The 18443-nt window shown below is 47.3% G+C and overlaps 2 protein-coding genes and 1 long non-coding RNA gene across 6 annotated transcripts in view; 1 reads left to right on the top strand and 2 right to left on the bottom strand.

Moving 5' to 3' along the window:
• Fbxl2 (F-box and leucine rich repeat protein 2) overlaps nt 1–13210 on the top strand; it is a 59160-nt gene extending 45950 nt beyond the window's left edge. The window contains 6 exon segments of the mRNA XM_052723117.1: nt 957–1087; nt 3260–3320; nt 4096–4140; nt 4823–4879; nt 11560–11772; nt 12405–13210. Of these exon segments, the coding sequence (XP_052579077.1) occupies nt 957–1087; nt 3260–3320; nt 4096–4140; nt 4823–4879; nt 11560–11772; nt 12405–12512 (615 nt within the window). The 3' untranslated portion in view covers nt 12513–13210.
• Nucleotides 8247–10496, bottom strand: LOC128100658 (uncharacterized). The gene is made up of 2 exons (XR_008214881.1): nt 8590–10496; nt 8247–8370 (listed from the first exon to the last, which is right to left on the bottom strand). It is a non-coding gene; the product is annotated as an uncharacterized LOC128100658 (long non-coding RNA).
• A 1256-nt stretch (nt 13211–14466) lies between the features above and the next one.
• The window catches only part of Ubp1 (upstream binding protein 1), a 49967-nt gene continuing 45990 nt past the window's right edge, over nt 14467–18443 (bottom strand). For 2 of the 4 annotated variants that reach the window (XM_052723094.1, XM_052723085.1), the window contains 2 exons: nt 18206–18257; nt 14467–16165 (listed from right to left, as the gene is read on the bottom strand). In XM_052723094.1, coding sequence (XP_052579054.1) covers nt 16128–16165; nt 18206–18257 — 90 coding nt within the window. In that variant the 3' untranslated portion in view covers nt 14467–16127. Of the gene's footprint in view, nt 18258–18443 lie in introns of all 4 variants that reach the window. The other 2 variants (XM_052723078.1, XM_052723072.1) reach the window with 1 other exon arrangement.

The raw sequence follows: 18443 nt of genomic DNA, 5'->3' as shown, positions 1-18443 counted from the left end.
TGCTGTGTGGATGTGCAGCCCTGGGCTGCATGACCCAAAGGGAACCTAGAGTTTTGAGAAACATGAGAAAAAGACCTTGCACTCAGCTTTTGGTAAATGAATCCTAGTCTTCAGAGTGCCTGACGGTAGAAGGGAAAGCAGTTGTTCATAGCTGCTTCACAGATCAGCCTGGACTAGCCAAAGGCAGGCCCTAGTTACAGAGTTAACACTGGCCGGTGGAAGCCTAGAGGATAGGTACATGCTTATGACTGCATGAATTAGTGTGTTGGAATGCAAAGATTGTTCCAGATCTTTACAGACAAATGAAATAGAATGCCAAGGAATTTATCAGTAACTAGTTTTCCTTTTCTCTAAATTGTTTGGTGAGATGTTATAGACGTGTAAACACAACACGATTTCTGTGAGTACAGGAAGAATCACCGTCTGCACATTTAGCTGCATACTGACATGTCTTTTAACTAGGAAGTCTCATGAGTTCTTTATTTCATGTTTTATCATGAGTTTATGAATTTCTCCCGAAAACAGTCTCTTTTGATGACTCTTTGGGTAGAACCTTGACTTCCAGTGTCTAGTGTTAGCAATATACTAGGCTAGTTTATAGCTGTGCAGAAGCCTCTCTCTACTCGTTTGTTGAGTAGTACTGGGATTGAACTTGGGGAGAGAGAGCCTTTTGCATGCCAGGCAGGCACCTACCAACTTAGTGATAGCCTGGACTGACTTATTTACTGTTATTTTGGCTTCACTTATGTAGTCCAGGATGGGCTAGAACTGGCAATCCTCCCACCTCAGCCTTCTTAGTGCCAGGACTACAGGCGAGTGCTGTCACACCCAGCCTGCTTGTGTTTTGTGTAGGTGTCAGGGTGAAGTGCTGGTGGGCAGCAGGAGGCTCATTCTCCTGGCCTGAGTCTCCTCTCCTGAGTCAGTGCTGGGCCCGACTCCTGTACCCTTCTCCCCAGCGCATCACTGATGAGGGCGTGGTGCAGATCTGCGGGGGCTGCCACCAGCTGCAGGCTGTGTGCCTCTCGGGTTGTAGCAACCTCACGGATGCATCTCTCACGGCCCTGGGCTTGAACTGCCCCAGATTGCAGTGAGTATGACCCACTTTTGCTCTATGGCTCCAGGAGGACCAGGCTTCCAGAGGGGAGAGGGGTGGTGGAACCAAGAGCTGGTGGGTGGACTGGGGTAGGCAGTGCCAAACCCACCAGGGGAGGAAGGTGTGGAACAGGATGGCTTTTTAAAGAACTTTTTTTTTTTTTTTTTTTTGGTTTTTTGAGACAGGGTTTCTCTGTGTAGCTTTGCGCCTTTCCTGGAACTCGCTTTGTAGACCAGGCTGGCCTCGAACTCACAGAGATCCGCCTGGCTCTGCCTCCTGAGTGCTGGGATTAAAGGCGTGCGCCACCACCCCGCCCGGCTTAAAGAACATTTTTTAAGCATCTTTTTAATGATTTATTTATTCTTATTTTATGTCCAGTAGTGTTTGCTTGCATGTATGTCTGTGAGGGCGTCAGATCCCCTGGAACTGGAGTTACAGTTGTGAGCTGCCATGTGGGTACTGGGAATTGAACCTGGGTCCTCTGAGAGAGCAGCCAATGCTCTTAACTGCTGAGCCATCTCCCCAGCCCCACAGGATGACTCTTAACATGTTGTTTCTTGCTGTTTCACGCATTGGCCCACAATTTGACTCGTGCTGTTATGCTCTGGCCGTTCGTGTGGTCTGACAGTGAACAGACTGAGGTGGGGCTCTGTGGCACCTGCCACTAGAGGGGTAGACTTGGGAAAAGTAGCAGCTGCTTGCCTGCTGTCTTCCTGAATATCAGAAAAAGGGTTGGTTACCGAGGCAGAGTTACTGTCCACTGCCCCAAGCACTGACCCTTCACATACAGGAGCTTGGTGCCTGACAGTAGCTGCTCCCTGTAGGCCTGTGCCGCCCTGACTTAACTCAGAACATCCACGTGAGTGGATACTCACTCCATTCTGACTTAATTCAACACATCCATGTTAGTGGACACTCACTCTCAGCAGAAACTGAGACTCAGAGGAAAGTCAGTTTGTCCTGCATCTCATGATGGAGGGAAGCAAGAATTTTAACCTGTAGCTTTCTATTTCAAAACCAGCAGGTTTTTTGTTGTGTTTTGATTTGTTTTTTGAGATAGGGTTTCTCTGTGTAGTCCTGGCTGTCCTGGAACTCACTCTGTAGACCAGGCTGACCTCAAACTCACAGAGATCCACCTGTCTCTGCCTCCTGAGTGCTGGGATTAAAGGTGTGCACCACCACTGCCTAGCAAAACCATTAGTCTTTTTTTGTTTTTTTTTTTTTGTTTTTCGAGACAGGGTTTCTCTGTGTAGTTTTGGTGCCTGTCCTGGATCTCGCTGTGTAGACCAGGCTGGCCTCGAACTCACAGAGATCCACCTGGCTCTGCCTCCTGAGTGCTGGAATTAATGGCGTGTGTCACCAGCGCCCTGCAAAACCAGTAGTCTTAACCCAAACAGCTATACAAGAGGTGGTTTGAAAGTTATATTTATTTTATTTTTTTTTGCATTCCAGTGAAACTGTTTCTTTTCTTTCTGTTTTCTTTCTTTCTTTTTCTTCCTTCCTTCCTTTCTTTCTTTTTTGTTTTTTGAGACAGTGTTTCTCTGTAGCCCTGGCTGTCCTGGAACTCACTCTGTAGACCAAGCTGGCCTCAAACTCACAGAGATCCACCTGCTTCTGCCTCCTGAGTGCTGGGATTAAAGGCGTTCACTACCATCACACGGTCTTGTTTCAATTCTTTTTTTTTTTTTTTTTTAAGATTTATTTATTTATTATGTATACAGTATTTTGCCTGCAGGCCAGAAGAGGGCACCAGATCTCATTACAGATGGTTATGAGCTACCATGTGGTTGCTGGGAATTGAACTCAGGACCTCTGGGAGAGTAGCCAGTGCTCTTAACCTCTGATCCATCTCTCCAGCCCCTCCTGTTTCAATTCTTATGAGAATTAACTCATGCTTTTGTTTAGCAAAAATCCATTTTAATTGTGTTAAAAAAAAGCAAACAGTGGTGGGCAGGCTCCTGGGTCCCTGTCCAGGCCTGTGAGGAGACATAAGGACTCTGCTCCAGTCCCCCATCCTGGTGCCACTCGTGGGTCCTGAGGCTGTGTTTGCATGCGACAGCAGCGCAGTGTGCCGCTGAACAGCAGACTGGGGGATGTGCGGCAGGCACACAGTGTGTTTGTTGTTAACCAGGCTCTGCTGCTTTTCTCCCCTCGCTCCCTTCCCAGAATTCTGGAGGCTGCCCGATGCTCCCATTTGACTGACGCAGGCTTTACACTCTTAGCTCGGGTAAGGCATTGAGTTTGAAATACAACCGTGTTGTAATTAACCCCCCATAGTTCAAAGTTACTTAGTTTTGGGGAGCACAAACCCAAAACCTCGCTTCAGAAGAGACGAGCATGAGGTCGGATAGAATCCTTTTGGGAGGTTTTTGCACTTTTTCTCAGCTAGCCAGGACTCTAGGGAGATCCTGGAAGGCGTGTGGAACTTTTCAGCCTAACATTGTCAGTTACAAAGTTCATGTTAAGAACTGTGCATTGAGAAAAAATGTTGGGCCACATTCATAGCTCTCCTTGGGCACGTGTGGCCCACAGGCTGCAGTTTGGACCTGCCTGCAGAGCATTCTAGAAGGAGTTCAGGTCTCATTGTCCCTCAGTTGTCAGTGAGACCCATCTTGAACAGAACTTCCTCTCCAGTGGCAGGTGCCCTTTCTGTGTGAACCCAACTTGGCCTCTGCTCAGCTTCTCCTGCAGGGCCGTGCTCTGCCCTCTGTCTTGAATACTGCCTGTGGTACCCTGTCTGTGTCCTGTCCTTACCTCCCACAGGACAGAGCATCCATTTCTAGGTTCTCCTCGAGTCTGTGGTGAGAAAGATGTGTCAACCTTCTCTGGGTTGAGAGGATGATGTGGCCTCCAGTAGTCAGGGCCATCATCCGAAGGGAGCACTGACTCAGGGCAGCCATTCTGAATTGCTGGTTTGGAACGGCTGTAGAAGTGGGGCCCATTCCTCAGTGGAACGGGGGAGCTGCAGGGCCACTCTCCACGTGTCTTGTGGCCTTTTTCAGAACTGCCATGACCTGGAGAAGATGGATCTTGAAGAATGTGTCCTGGTGAGTGGACTTTTGGCCGCCCCCTGGGCTGCTCTGTTGCTGCTAGGGGCCTGGTGTAGTAGCAAGCAGAGGCTACCATTCCCCAGCATGGCGGTGGGGATAGGGCCCCCTTTAGACCACTTGTAATGGGAACTTCAGACGGCCTATAGCAGGGACATGCAAGAGAGCGCCATCCATTTCCAAGCATGAGCAGGAGCCCTTTTATTTTATTTATTTATTTATTTTTTGGTTTTTTGAGACAGGGTTTCTCTGTGTAGCTTTGCGCCTTTCTTGGAACTCGCTTTGGAGACCAGGCTGGCCTCGAACTCACAGAGATCCGCCTGGCTCTGCCTCCCGAGTGCTGGGATTAAAGGCGTGCGCCACCACCGCCCGGCGGATCCCTTTTATTTTACACATAGCCTGTGAGAGGAATGAACCTGCATGTCAGGTGACAGGGCATCAGAGAAGGGTGTCCTGGGGAACTCCTTTGTCCACCTGCTTCTGTGTCCTGTCTAGGCTCCCTCAGCACCAGAAGCAAGGCCAAACAAGAGTGTGCCTCCCCGGGAGTCGACGGTTTGAGCCCAGTGTGCTTGGATGAGGTGTTAGTTTTCTTTTGTACCCTCTGACCCCACGTTCAGGAGAAGCCAGGATTAGGTATGAAGTCCTGGCGTAGAAGCCACACTGACAGCATGTTTCTCTCCAGATTACTGACAGCACCCTCATCCAGCTCTCCATTCACTGTCCCAAGCTGCAAGCCCTGGTGAGTCCGAGTTATTGGCCATAGTAATGTCTTACGAATGTCTTAATAAGCAAAGGACACTCCCCCCAGCAAGTGCCATATGGGTCCCTTTCTGTAAAGCCACTGTCGCTCTTGGTCTAAAGATCTCCTTGTTGGGCTGACTTGGGCTGTGGGGTATCTGCATGTTACTGCTTCCATTGTAGGAAGAGAAGCTGGTAGGGACCAAAGCCCATCACTTCAGTTAACCTCATATTCATCTTGTCAGGGCGATGAAAGTTGGCATGTATAATGCCCTCACATGGACCAGAGATTGGGGCCACCCTCCTGCTAGGTTTGCCTTTCATAGTCACTCGGCTGTATGGGAAAAGAGGTCTGAGCATGTTCTGAAAGATCTAACGGCAGTCATGGTAGGGGTTCCTGTGAGAACAGGACCCACTGCCCTTCTTGGGAATGCCTTCCAGTTCTCCCTAGGTTTGAGGACCAAAACCCCCTCTCAATGCAGTTGCCCTTTTTTTATACATGCTGCTTCTAGAAATGGGACTTAGGAGTAAACTGAACTGTGACACCACGAATCAGGTGGGCTGAGGTGACAGCTGTGAGTTTAGCTCCTGGGAAGACGACACAGAAGACTTTTAGGTGTGAGCCCAGCCTGGCCGGCATGTAGAGACCACATTTCAAAGAACAAAGTCAAAAAAAGCTTACTCCAGAAATCAAAGAGCCCAAAGTGACAACGGCCAAGAATAACTAGCAGCCAGTGAGGCCTGTATGCACAGTGGAAACCACCTCAGAGCCAAGTCTGGAGAGAAATGCTCCTCTGACCAGGGACTGTTCTCATTGGAGAATACAGGAAATTCAGGCAACAGCAACCTGTTCTCCCCCCTTAAACTTGAATCATTGCGTAAGGGATGTGCCCTAATGTCTTTAGAACTTGTAAGCATCTCAGGATGTTGAGATTTAGAAGACATAAGGCCCTCCCATGTGCCCACAAATAGTTTCTCCCCAGAAGCCCACACCACCTCCAGCACAGATCCCCTACCATAGCCTGGCTGGGACTGTCAGCTTTCCTTATTGGATGAGAAAGCACACAAACCCATGGTGGTGGTTTTCTGATGAGCCAACTTTGGCATCATATGCTTTACAGGATGTGATCAGCTTGTTGATACTGTGAGTGGCATGTGCTTTTCTTTCAGCTTATCTGTTTATGTCTCTTAGAGACAGGGAATTGAGTGTTAATTTGACCTAGCCTGACTTTTAAAACCATGTGTGCAGCGCTCAGAGCCCAGAAGGTTCAGATTCCCTGTAGCTGAAGTTACAGGTGGTTGCGATCTGCCCTGTGTGGGTTGTCTGTAAGAGCATACAAGCTTTTGATCACCTAGTCATCTCTCCCCTGCTGGCCTTTTTAAGTCTTCTCAGTCCTGAGGCTCAGCCCACATCCCTGCCCCTGCCACACATCCCTGCCCCCATCACACATCCCTGCCCCTGTCACACAGGCATTCTGCCATCAGGCTACACCCTTCAACTCTTGGCTTTGTTTGGAATCAGTTTCTGTAGCCTAGGCTAGCCAGGAGTTCACAGTCCTGCCTCAGCCTCCCTGAACAATCATACCTGCCTAATTCCTACTCCCTCGCCTCAGCCATGCGAGGCACTACTCTTGCCACTGAACTGATCCTGAGCCCAGATCTCTACCTTTGAATGGGAAGATCTAGTCATTGACGTTCAATGTGATAACTACAGCTGGGTCGTGACCTCTATTTACTATTGCTTTTAATTTTCGATTTCTCTTTGGAATAGTCTGTCTTTAACGCTTTATCTTACCCTTTGACTCTTTAGTTCTATCTGTGCATCGATTTTTACCTTTAAAGTCAACGTGCTTTCTGTAAATCCAAGGTGACCTCCTGCTGTGGGATTTCCAGGAAGGACTGGGCCTGTGGTTTAAGACTGTCACTGTGGAGGACAGACAGGACCCTTGGGTTCTGCTCCAGAGATAGGGCATGCACCTGCGCAGTGAGTGCTGGGACCATCCCAACCACTATGAGGCTCAGGCATTGTCAGGAAGACACTGTGCCTTGACAGCCATCTGGCATCGGAGGAGGGAAGTCAGCAAGGACCTGGGCAGCAAATCCTCTTCCTGATACGCTCGTGTGTGCTCAGAGTACCAGGTGGCTTCTTCAGCAGCCGACCAGCTCTTGCAGTATTACACCACCATCTCCAGCGTGACTGCTGGAGATCAGGGAAGGCTCAGGCTCAGGCAGGGGACTGGGTCTCATTCCTCAGGCTGTGGCTCATCACACCTCTGCTGGCAGGCTACTCCTGAGGTGTCCCTTAGGAAGCAATGCACTGTGTGTAGAGAGTACATTTCTGACTCCTGGCAGACCCCCAACACCCAGCAGAGGAGAGGAAAGCCAGCACAGGTACAGAAGCACAGCCTCCTTTCTCTGCTCAAGTACCTGCCTTGGCTTTAAAGTCTTCCTTATTAGCTGGGTGGCGCACGCCTTTAATCCCAGCACTCAAGAGGCAGAGGCAGGTGGATCTCTGTGAGTTCGAGGCCAGTCTGGTCTACAGAGAGCTTGCCTTTAAAAACAAACCAAAAAATCCAAAACAACTTCCTTATGCTTTGTCATCTACATTGATTTTCAACTAAGTGCTAGACACAGAGCCTCTATTTAAATATCAAGAAGGCAAGAGAAGATGGGGAAGCCAGGCAGGGACCTTAGGGCTGTGGACTGAGTGAGTCCATGGGGGGGGGGGGGGGGCAGGGTTGCTTTTGCTTTGTACATCCCAGCTAGGTTCTAAAGGAGCTGACAACCAGAAATGCAGAGATGGGAAGAAATCCCAAAGAATCTGTTCTTTGACAGTAACTCTCCCCTAGCCCCAGAGAAAACTGTGCTTCCCCACCCTGCCAGTAAAGGGTGAGTGGAGAGCTAGGATCTCTCATCTTTGCCCAGTAGTAACAATAACAACCTCCCAGCCCCCACATGCAGTATCACGGGAGACCACACAGGGAGGCACTCACCAGGTGGCAGTCACATGTCCCCCACACCAGGGCTGTTTGGGAGTCTGAACACCCACCTCTACATAGCAGTAACGGCACCTGCCCTATGGGCATCGGATCAGACTGGGGATGGGGACTCTTGGCCACTGTATGTTGACAACAGAGTGTTACCCCACAGCAATATCGTGCCACAGGCCTGGTGCAATGAGATGTAAATAGGACATTATAACATCTGGGATACAACAGAACAATCTGGACTCCTGAGAAGATATGGTCAGTGGGCACCACCATCAAGATGACAAGTCCAGATAACATGAAAGCATTTTAAAGTGGACTTCAGAGAAACATTCCAGCTAGAAATTATGAAAACACAGTAAAACCAACAGAAAGTCAATGTCTGTGACTAGATTCAGTATATTCAAGTGTTCGGAAAACTAAAACCACAGTTCAGTGGGCGGCCTTAAAGCAGAGTGGAGGACCCAAAAACAGAGATGGCTTACTCGTGGCAAGTGAGAACAGCCTGAAGAAAATAAAGAACAAGAGGGGTAGTTTAGGGCCTTAGGGAGCTGGAACAGAAGATGTCACAGTATCACAATTAGAACTGAAACAGCTAAAAATTCCAAAGTTGGTAAAATGTTCCTGTAGGTTCAAGCTAATCAAACCTCAGACAGACCAATGTTCGCCACGGCCACCACCACCACCATCATCCATTCTCCAGCCACCAAAGCCAGTTACTCACCAGGAAACTCGAGCAGACACTGCTTCATCAAAGGCTGAGAATTCTCAGCTCTGGATCCTGTGTGGTGGAGATCTCCTTTAGAGGAAGTGCTGGGGGAACATGGAAAAACAGGAACCCTTGTGAACTGCTGGTGGGATGGAAAATGGTTCCACTACCCCAGAAAGCAACATGGTGGGTCCTCAGAACATTACAAACTGCAGTACACGGTCCAGCAATGCTGTTGCTGGGTATGTTAAAAAAACAAAAAAATAAAACACCACCAACAAAATGGAACCAAGCCAACCTGAAAGGGGGATGTGAGACAGCCATGCTCATCCAAATTGAAAGCATTAATCCACAACAGCCAAAGGGAAACAACCCAAATGTGCATCAGTAGGTTAAATGCAATATGCTGCATACACGCATAGAGAATGTTGTTCCAACAGAAGGAAGAAAATCCTGGCACATGCTTCAAGATGAGCTTGAGGACATGATGCTAAGTGAAGTAAGCCATTCCCCCAAAGACAAGTGTCTTCTTCTGTAGGGGGTTGCCACTTCTCTGAGATGCCCAGTCAGAGTCGCATGGGCAGAAGCTGAGGGAAGGATGCGTCCTGCAGTGAGCGTACTGTGAACAGGTCCCAGAGCCCCACTGAGTAATAACCTCAACTAGAGAATTACAGGCTTTCAGCTCAAGATGGCAATAGAAAGGTTACACGTGGAAACTGAAGAGCAGGCTTCTAGATAAGAGCAGTCAAGGGGATCTCAAGAGAGTGAAAGGGAGGTGAATGAATGAAAATCACATCACACTGTGTGGGAGAACTAAGACAGCGCTCTGCAGACTCTGACACCAATGCTTGCATTGGAAAAAGGTCCCAGTGATTTAATTTTTCAATCCAAGAAGCCAGAAAAAAGTAAAATAAAGCCCAAACTCAAGGGACAGACCATGGTAGAGATGAGTGAAACTGAAAAGCACACAAGGCAGCAGCATCATGGCAACACTGCTGTTACTTTGGAAACAGGCCCTCAGGCTGGGCTGTCCCCAGGTCTGTCCAGGCTGAGCGTCCCTTACCCAAAGAGGCGTTTGGGCTTCCAGACTGTTTCATTACACACTTGTCATACACACTTATACAGCGTGCTTGGGATTAGGGCCCAAGCTAAAAACAAATTCATTTCTGTCTTGTTACTGTACTGTGTTCAACTGTGGCCTGTCTGAGGAGATTGGCTGTGGATTTCCTATTTGTGGTACTGTGGTGATACTCAAACATTTTTAAATTTTGGAGAATTTAAAATTTTCACATTATGGATACACTCAACTACATAAATTTGACAACATAGGTGAAATGGACCAATAACTCATTTGATGTAAAATAACCCCCAAACTTTTCTTAAGGAAATTCACTTGTAATCTCTAAATTCCCCCAAATGTTCTTTTATTTATTTATTTTTTAAAGTGGGAACTATTTTTTTTTTTTTTGGATTTATTATGTATAGTGTTCTGCCTGCACGTATCCCTGCAGGGCAGAAGAGGGCGCCAGATCTCATTACAGATGGTTGTGAGCCACCGTGAGGTTGCTGGGAATTGAACTCAGGACCTTTGGAAGAGTAAGCAGTGCTCTTAACCTCTGAGACATCTCTCCAGCCCCTCCCCCAAGTGTTCATATACAAATGGATTTGCTTAAAATTCTTCCTAACATTTAAAGAATTAACAGGATTCTATACTGAGGAGCTTTCTGAGAAGTGTAACATCATAGTCCCAGTAACCCTGGGATCAAAAGAAAAGCCATGAGCAGGCTCAGTGGGGAAGGGTGTTTACTGCCAAGCTTGACCCAGATGGTGGTAGAAAACAGCCAATTCCCCCAACTGTCCTCTGACCTCCACTTCTGCCATGCATTGGCTTACATGGCCTGCACATCTGGGGACCTCTGTCCATCCAGGACATCCTGTCTGCTGCTCAGCTCTGAACCGACATTCTTGTCCACCAGCTGGGGCACTGCAGCATACCCTGCCCTTTCCTACTCAGCCCCAATACCTCAGACATCACCTCAGTCTCTTCCTCAGGTAAGTGTCAGTCACTCTCAGGCACTCTGTTTCTTTTCCCCTCTGAAGAACTTTTATATTAGTGTAGATTTTCCATTTTCACAGTGAAGAAACTGCCCAGTCTAAAGTTACTAAGTAAACTTGGCTGTGTAAACTACCCATTACTTTTGTAACCTTTATTATTACTACTTCCAAGAGGTTAATGATGTATGACTATGGGTCAGGGTCTTGGCCACCTGCACTTTTTAATGTGTGTATTATACCTGTGCTAGGATAAGTGCATGTGACTGTGGGTGCTCATGGAAGCCAAGGACATTGGATCCTCCTGTAGCCAGAGTTACAAGCAGTCGTGAGCCACCTTACATGGGTTCTGAGAACCAAACTTGGGTCCTCTGGAAGAGCACATGCTTTTAACTACTGAGCCACCTCTCCAGCCCTGGATGTTTTAAAGGAACAAGGGCACCAAAACCACTGGCTTTACTGGTGAAGCCTCTACTCAAATGGTGAATTGGGCCATAAAATTGCTCAAAGGGTAAACTCTGAAATCCCCCCTGAAACATGTATTTCCTTATTTTGGGTTAAAGTTAGCTGCTATGGCCCGGGTACGGCAAACTCGGGGCCTTGTCAGCTCCTCCCTGGACAAGAAAACTGTCATGGCCATTTTGTGCTGGTCTTAGAGAAAACCCCAGACTAAGTGTTTCCTGCAGTACTGGATGCTGGGGGATTGTCAATCTGATGAGGTTTTTGTAGACCAGCCCTTACATCTTTCATTCATTCATAAAGGTGGCCCTCCCCAGCACATGGCACAAAATTGCCAGCACGTGCTTTTCAGAGGACATATCACACACCTCACACCACAGCAAGCAGTTCCGCGGGGCACTTCAGGAGCCAGCTCTTACTAGCTGGAGCCTGCAATGAGGGTCCTCTGAAAGAACATTTCTTTCCCATCCCCAGAGCTTGTCTCACTGTGAGCTCATCACAGATGAAGGGATCCTGCACCTGAGCAGCAGCACGTGTGGGCATGAGAGACTGCGGGTCCTGGAACTGGACAACTGCCTCCTTGTCACGGACGCTGCACTGGAGCACCTGGAGAACTGCCGTGGCTTGGAGCGCCTGGAGCTGTACGACTGCCAGCAGGTCACCCGTGCAGGCATCAAGCGCATGCGGGTAGGTGTGAGGCCCTCCTTAGCAACTGAGGGATACACAGAAATCAAGATCTTGGCTGGTAAGAGCTCAGCAGGTGAAGGTGCTTGTGCCAAGCTGTCTTCCTGAATTCAAGTCCAAGAACACACAAAGTAGACTAGAACCAATTCCCAAATGTTTTCTGACCGCCACATACATGCTGTGGCATACACTCACACTACTGCACACATTGTACTTTAAAAAAACAAACAAAAATGAAACTACATCCACTTCTCCAGTCTGTTGTGTTCATGCAAACTGGTCTGATTACACAGCACTTCCTTAGGCCCCTTCAAACATCTATTCTTGGAGGTGGAGGTTCTATGTAGTCTGGTGATTGGCACCTTCGCAAGCTTCCATCTAAGGAAAGTTTGAAGTGTGGGGGCCATTTACAAATGGGCAATCATGGCCACTGGGAGACTGTTTCCACTTGTCTTTAGAAGGTGCTGGACTTTGGGGGTGGAAGGGAGTGTGATGGGAGCAGCTCTAGCTTACAGCAGTCTACCTTCCTAATATTAAGGTAGAATCTATTTGAAATGACTTCAGGTTCTCATAGGTTGTTGTCCAAGAATCCTAATACCAGGGCCGACTATTCCCCCTTTCCCGTCTCCTTCTAGGCTCAGCTTCCTCATGTCAAAGTCCACGCCTACTTTGCTCCAGTCACCCCTCCACCAGCAGTGGCAGGAAGCGGACATCGACTGTGCAGATGCTGCGTCATACTCTGACAGCAGCTGCTTAGGCCAAGGGCCCCATCTTCCAGGTTAGACCAGTCTCCTAACTGCGCCACCATCACCCAATCTGACTCTCCATTGGGAAAGCATTACAGGTAAAAGACTTCGGCACAGATCACAGTAACTGGTGATACCACTCACCTTAACCTTGGCTGGGCTGCAAGCACATCAAAGCCTGTGTCAGTTACCATGTGGCAAGAGTGGTGTGGTGCAGACAGGACCACACAAGTAACCCAGGGCCCTTTAGAGATGGGTATGTGCCGAGGCACAGAGCCCCACCGGCTTTGCCAGCATCCTCCACAGACCTTCAGTGTTAGCACAACCTGAGCAGAGCAGAGAGTCTGCGGTTTTCTACCCGATCCTTAAGCCAGTGGCCTCCTTTAATTCCTAACGATTCCTACTGTCTGCAGGACTTTTCCACTTTGAAGACTAAATAGCACCGTTATCAACGTGACTGTACTGCAAACTCAGCATGGCTGGTAGTTTCATATGTGGAAACGTGTGTGAAAGGCATGCTAACACATTTCCATAAGACGCCAAAGAAATGAGAACTTCTAAACTGGGTGGGGCAGGATCTTCACCTTTCTGTTTGTGTCAACTTGTCACATCCAATTCTAGAGACCAAAAACTAAACAAAAGCAACCTACTTTACACTGTCCTATTGGAAATGATAAGCCCTGCCATATGCTACAGCATACAGTGAATTTTTGTTAAGGGAAAAAAAGTCAATTATGTTCACACTTCTCAAAAAAAATTGGGGGAACCTTGAAGAAATACAGAATTAAGGCTTAAGTTATCTACAATATAATCAAGTAAAAATAATGAATGGGTGCATGTAGAATGGATGTATTTTTTTTTCAAATTTACTGAATTTTTAGAGATCATACCAGAACTATATGAAAGCTTCCCACATGAAAAACTCAAACAAGTAAAGTGTTGGCACCTTTTAAACTCCTATCAGGCCCTTACAGTGCTCACTAGAATTGGTCAGAGGCTTTACTGCTGTGATGCTCAAGCTGACAAATGTGAGCAAAGCCACTTTCCAAATGCAGGCATTTCTGTTACCCGAACTAAGGTAGGATGCCCAGTCTTTTACTATGGCTGCTGTCTGCTCCATGCTGTCGACATTTACCACCACCTTCAATGTGACTTTAGGGATTAATGGTAACTGAACCTTCCTAGCAATCACTCCCCAGCCAAAACTGCAAAAATGAGCTGTGTTTCTGTGGACAGGGTTACGGCCTCTGTACACGCTGCCCCAGCTGCATTCTCAGAGGGAAAGCAAGTACACACATATACCCTGGAAATTCCTTAGGAGAATTCTTGTAAGCATTAGCTTACTGTGGGTTTGACTACCTCGTGACATGTTGCAGTATTCCCTGGTTTGAAGGCTATATGAATATCACAATTTTACTATTTAAGTAACTGTAGGGGGGGGGGAGCGTGAAGCGTGTACTAGACTTGCTTTAGTGATTCATGAACTTATTTCTATTAAACGTTAGAAACAACCATACATCTTTCTGAGCTCGAGTGCAGCCTATCATCAGTGTAGGACTTGGTGCCCACACCTTCACTCACAGACTAGAAGAACCCCTTGTCAGAAAGCTTGACTTGCCTTCTGTAAGGTGGGGTAGTTCCTGTAATATCACCTTTGTGGAAAGCAGCAGCAAAGAGAGGGCAGGGGCAGCCCACAGAGTGGCCTGAGATGGCAGTAGTACAACTTAGATTTTAAATGAGTGACACATTTACAAAACAATCAGAAAACATTTATTACACTCAACTGTACATCCTAGTAACCAAAGTAGCAAACTGCTGGTGCTGTGGGTTCTATACAGTTTCACTGAGACAGACTAGCACTTTGTGCTGCTCAGCACACTTTCAAGTCTGAGGAGCTTGTAAGTACTTTCACCCCACTTCTAAAACCTGATAAGGAATTCAAAATAGCACACAGCATTGAATGACATTTATTGTTCCATAAATCATGAGATCCAAAAAAGAAAGCTAACAGACAAGCAAAACTCTAAAAACAATTCAGAGATAAATTCGCTTCTTCCCCAAATAAGTGACTGGTACAGAAAGCATGTGGTCACAAGAGCAAAGGGAAGGGCAGATGGGAGCACTCCCCTCCTCAAGGACTGCAGAGCCACAGCACTGCCGAGCCCAAGATGAAAACATGGAGACAGTCAAGTTTGTGGCAAATAATTAACCCCCATTATGAATAAAACGCAAGACGTTAAAGCCGTGTTACCCACTGAAGTAGTCATTCCTACCCACCTGAACAAGGGTCAGACAGACATTCACAGCCAGCAGCTGAGCGAATGGGCAGAGATGCTACATAATTAATTAAAATGGAAAACAGTTTTTTAAAACTCAGACCTGCCACAGGCCTCACAAAATGTTTGCTGATGAACTCTGGAGAGGTGGTGATGGGGAGGGAAAAGGCAAAGACTCCCTTGAGAGTGGTGTGCGAGCACATGTGATCCTATAAAGAGGCACACCTGTTACAAAGCAGCAAAGATGCAGGACACCTTAACAGCCCCTAACTAATCACCAGCGAGATATCCATGATTGTACTGAAACTCGGCATCTGAGGGGAGTGGGGGGGTTATGGTACATTTTAGTGTCTTGTTGTGACATCTAGTGTTTCCATGGGTACTTGTGTCTCATTCAAAACAAAGATCCCTTTAACACCAAGTCAGAAGCTATCAACAATAATACTTTGTTTCCCCTGTTACATCACCTAGTTCTAATGTCTGGGGAAGGGCTTTAAACATGTTTAAGAACAGAGCCAGGCACAAAACAAGTGAGTGCACACCTGGAGTCCCAGCTACTTGGGAGGCTTAAGTGTGTATGGGGCGGGGATGGGGTGGAAAATAGGGGAGATGAGAAGAGGAAACCACATGAGTTTAAAAGGCAACGGGGTTTTAAAAGGTGAAATCTGAAAACTAAAAGGCTAAACATAGAAGTGAAAGCCGAACACCCAAGTCTTTGTACCTATTAGGGTTTACACTGACCTCACACCAAGGTACTGCGGAGAGCTTGCTCATCTCCTCTGCTTGCCTCTTCCCTGGTCTGGCACGATCCCCTTGGATGCACAACTTCAGACACGATCACTTCTGAGAAGGTGCTCAGCCTCTTACCTGACCAATGCCGCTGTGTCTGCAGCACAGCTCCCCAGAGAACACACCCTGTCTCTGCCCCAGGTCAGCTAAGGGTCAGGCAACAAAAGCCAGACTGGCACAGAAAGGGAAATGCCCACGGCTGAGTTTTTACATTCATTTCAAACCGCTACAGTGTCAAAAGCCAGCAGAGACTGCTTCGGGAACTCTGGCCGCTGGCCCTGCTAGGGAAGTGGGCCCTTGTGCCCGCGCCGGGCCGGGAGCTGGTTGCACGCTGACTGATGTGCTCGCTCTCATGAGGGTACTGGGCTGTGGCAGTGACAATGAGGAGACTTGTCTCTCCTACAGCTCATTAGGAAGGTCATCTTGTGTTTTCAATATGAAACATTTCACAGTAAAATCCAATCCCAAGACTTCTTGGATTCAGTCTTCACACACTTTTAAGCATGACTTTATTTGGTACTGAATAGAGTTCAGTCTGTATAAGGTATCACTTCAAAATTATGTGAATACCATCATTATTTTCAGCTGCCAAAAAAAAAAAAAGGGAAAAAGTTAAAAAAAAAAACAACCCTAAACTTAGAAAAGAAACAGTATTAAAGATGGAAATGTACAATCTGCTTCAGAGTTTCCAGCTTGATAAAAAGCTAATTGCTTTGCTCTGCTCTAGCTCTGCTTCCCTGGGACAACTCCATGTACGCATCCCTGGAACACACTGCTCTGGGACCCCTGCCCCTGCACTGCTTGCCCTCCAGGGAAGGGCTTGGGAGGACAGCACAGATAGCCTTTATGTACACTAGGCCAAAGCACTGTGTGAGGGCAGAGCTGAGAAAGCCCTGCACCAGATGAGCAGGCAGCCTGCATCTCTCTTTCCTGGAAAACTGAATCCTCAGAGGCAGATAGATACCTAGCAAGACTGCCTAATGGCCTCAGAAAACTGTGAGATGCAGTGAAGACATTCCTGAAAACAGAAATGGAGGTTTTCATGTGGACGAAGTCTCACAAACAGTAAACTAAGACTGGAGAGAAGTCTTGTAAGGACTAATTCTGTAAAGAGCCACGAGTTTCACAAGATACAAGTATGTGATTAAGCATGGGTTTCTGGGTTTTCTGGAATTTTGTAAGACAAAAGCTATACAGTTTTGAAATGAAAGCTGTTTCTGCACATGACTAAGAAGTGAGCCAGTTCACTGCTGCCTTAGATCTGCAGGTAGCTTGATGGCCAGTGGCATATATCACCATCAGGTATAAAAAGAAATTTGTCATTTTAACCCTTTTGGGCTGCTTCTTTGCAACGATTACCAGAAAAGGGGGACCTGAGACCTTGTCCTCTTCTAGGGGAGAGGAGTCTGTGCTGAGGCCATCTTAACCCGTGTTCTGCCTTCACGAATCCCTTCCCTCTCTAACTTTGAAGTTTGGAGCTCACTTGACCTGGACCTCTTCCCACACTGCTCCCTAATTAGCGCTGTACAGCCCGCCAAGCTCTCAGTCACTACTGACATCCAAAAATTTGTAAATTAGTACCTCAAGCCCAAGGCACCTCAGAATGGTACAATTAGCTGCCTGCTTGACACACCAAGTTATTTTGCATCAACCTTACTTACCTCTCTGATGAGGCAGTCACCTGCCCTGGCAATCCCAACTACTCCCCATCAAACAGGGAGCCCAGTGAGCTCTGTCCACATGTCCATACACTCCCGTTACCTCTGGCCTAGACAGACTGCCTACCTTCCAGTTTTGCCATCTTGTTATTTCCACAGTTGTAGAAGAAAAACCCAACCCCATTATTCCTTTGTTTAAACCACTTCACTAACTTCCCAAGCCATCTGAGTAAGAGTCAATGACCATCATCACCAGCCATCACTGTAACAGGGCCTGCCTCTCCCTGACCCCACTCACCCTTACCCTACATGGCAGCTGCATGGCGTTCTTCCAGGCCTCACAGAAGCCAAGTGCATTCTTCTGCACAGTCCCACGCTGCCCTTGGGCTAGTCCTGTGGCCAGCTCATTTTTCAGATCACCTCAGAAAAGCCTTCTGTAACAGCGCCATGCTTCCCCTCCCTGATTAGCCCCCCACTTTCTCTTCACAGCACTTAATACTGGTCATCGTCTGTGCCTGTGGCCAACTCTGACTCCCCCTGTCCTGGTCTTGTTCAAGCACTAACAGTCTGGGATGTGATGCTCAGCAGACACTGGCGAATGGACAGTCACCTAGAAAAACCAACCCTTTCTACAGCTACTAGATCATTTCTATTAGAAACACTAAAATTACTGCTCGTCCATGTTCCAACCTCTTAAAATTAGCTAAGACATCTTTTTCAAGAATATTCACACATAGCTAGGCGGTGGTGGCATATGCCTTTAATCTTAGCACTCGGGAGGCAGAGGAGGCCAGCCTGGTGTTCAGAGCTAGTTCCAGGACAGTCAGGGCTACAAAGAGAAACCCTGTCTGGAATAAACAAAAACAAACAAACAAAAATAGAATATGCGCACACAAGAGAGCTACTATCAGGGTCACACTGTCCTTCATGATCACAACATGCCGAGGCAGACATACATGGAAAGTACCTTTCACTGTGGAGAATAAAAAACAACTCTCGTCTTGAAAGTTCTGAACCATCTAGAAAGATAAAGCAGACGTGTAAGTGTATAAGACCCACCAGTTCTTAACTAACCATACACGATTAAATCTGTGGCTAAAGGACTACAGCATAATCCTTACATCTTTCTTACACAAATATAGGATCCAAATAATCCATGATGACAGTATGAGACAGTCAAAGTTTACACCTGTTACCCTGGAGCC

The sequence above is a fragment of the Peromyscus californicus genome, unplaced genomic scaffold (assembly GCF_007827085.1).
Source record: "Peromyscus californicus insignis strain IS unplaced genomic scaffold, ASM782708v3 Scaffold_11__1_contigs__length_118956290, whole genome shotgun sequence".
Classification (NCBI taxonomy): Eukaryota; Metazoa; Chordata; class Mammalia; order Rodentia; family Cricetidae; genus Peromyscus; species Peromyscus californicus.
Note: the sequence above shows the minus strand (reverse complement) of the source record. Positions and strands in the feature narration are given on the sequence as shown.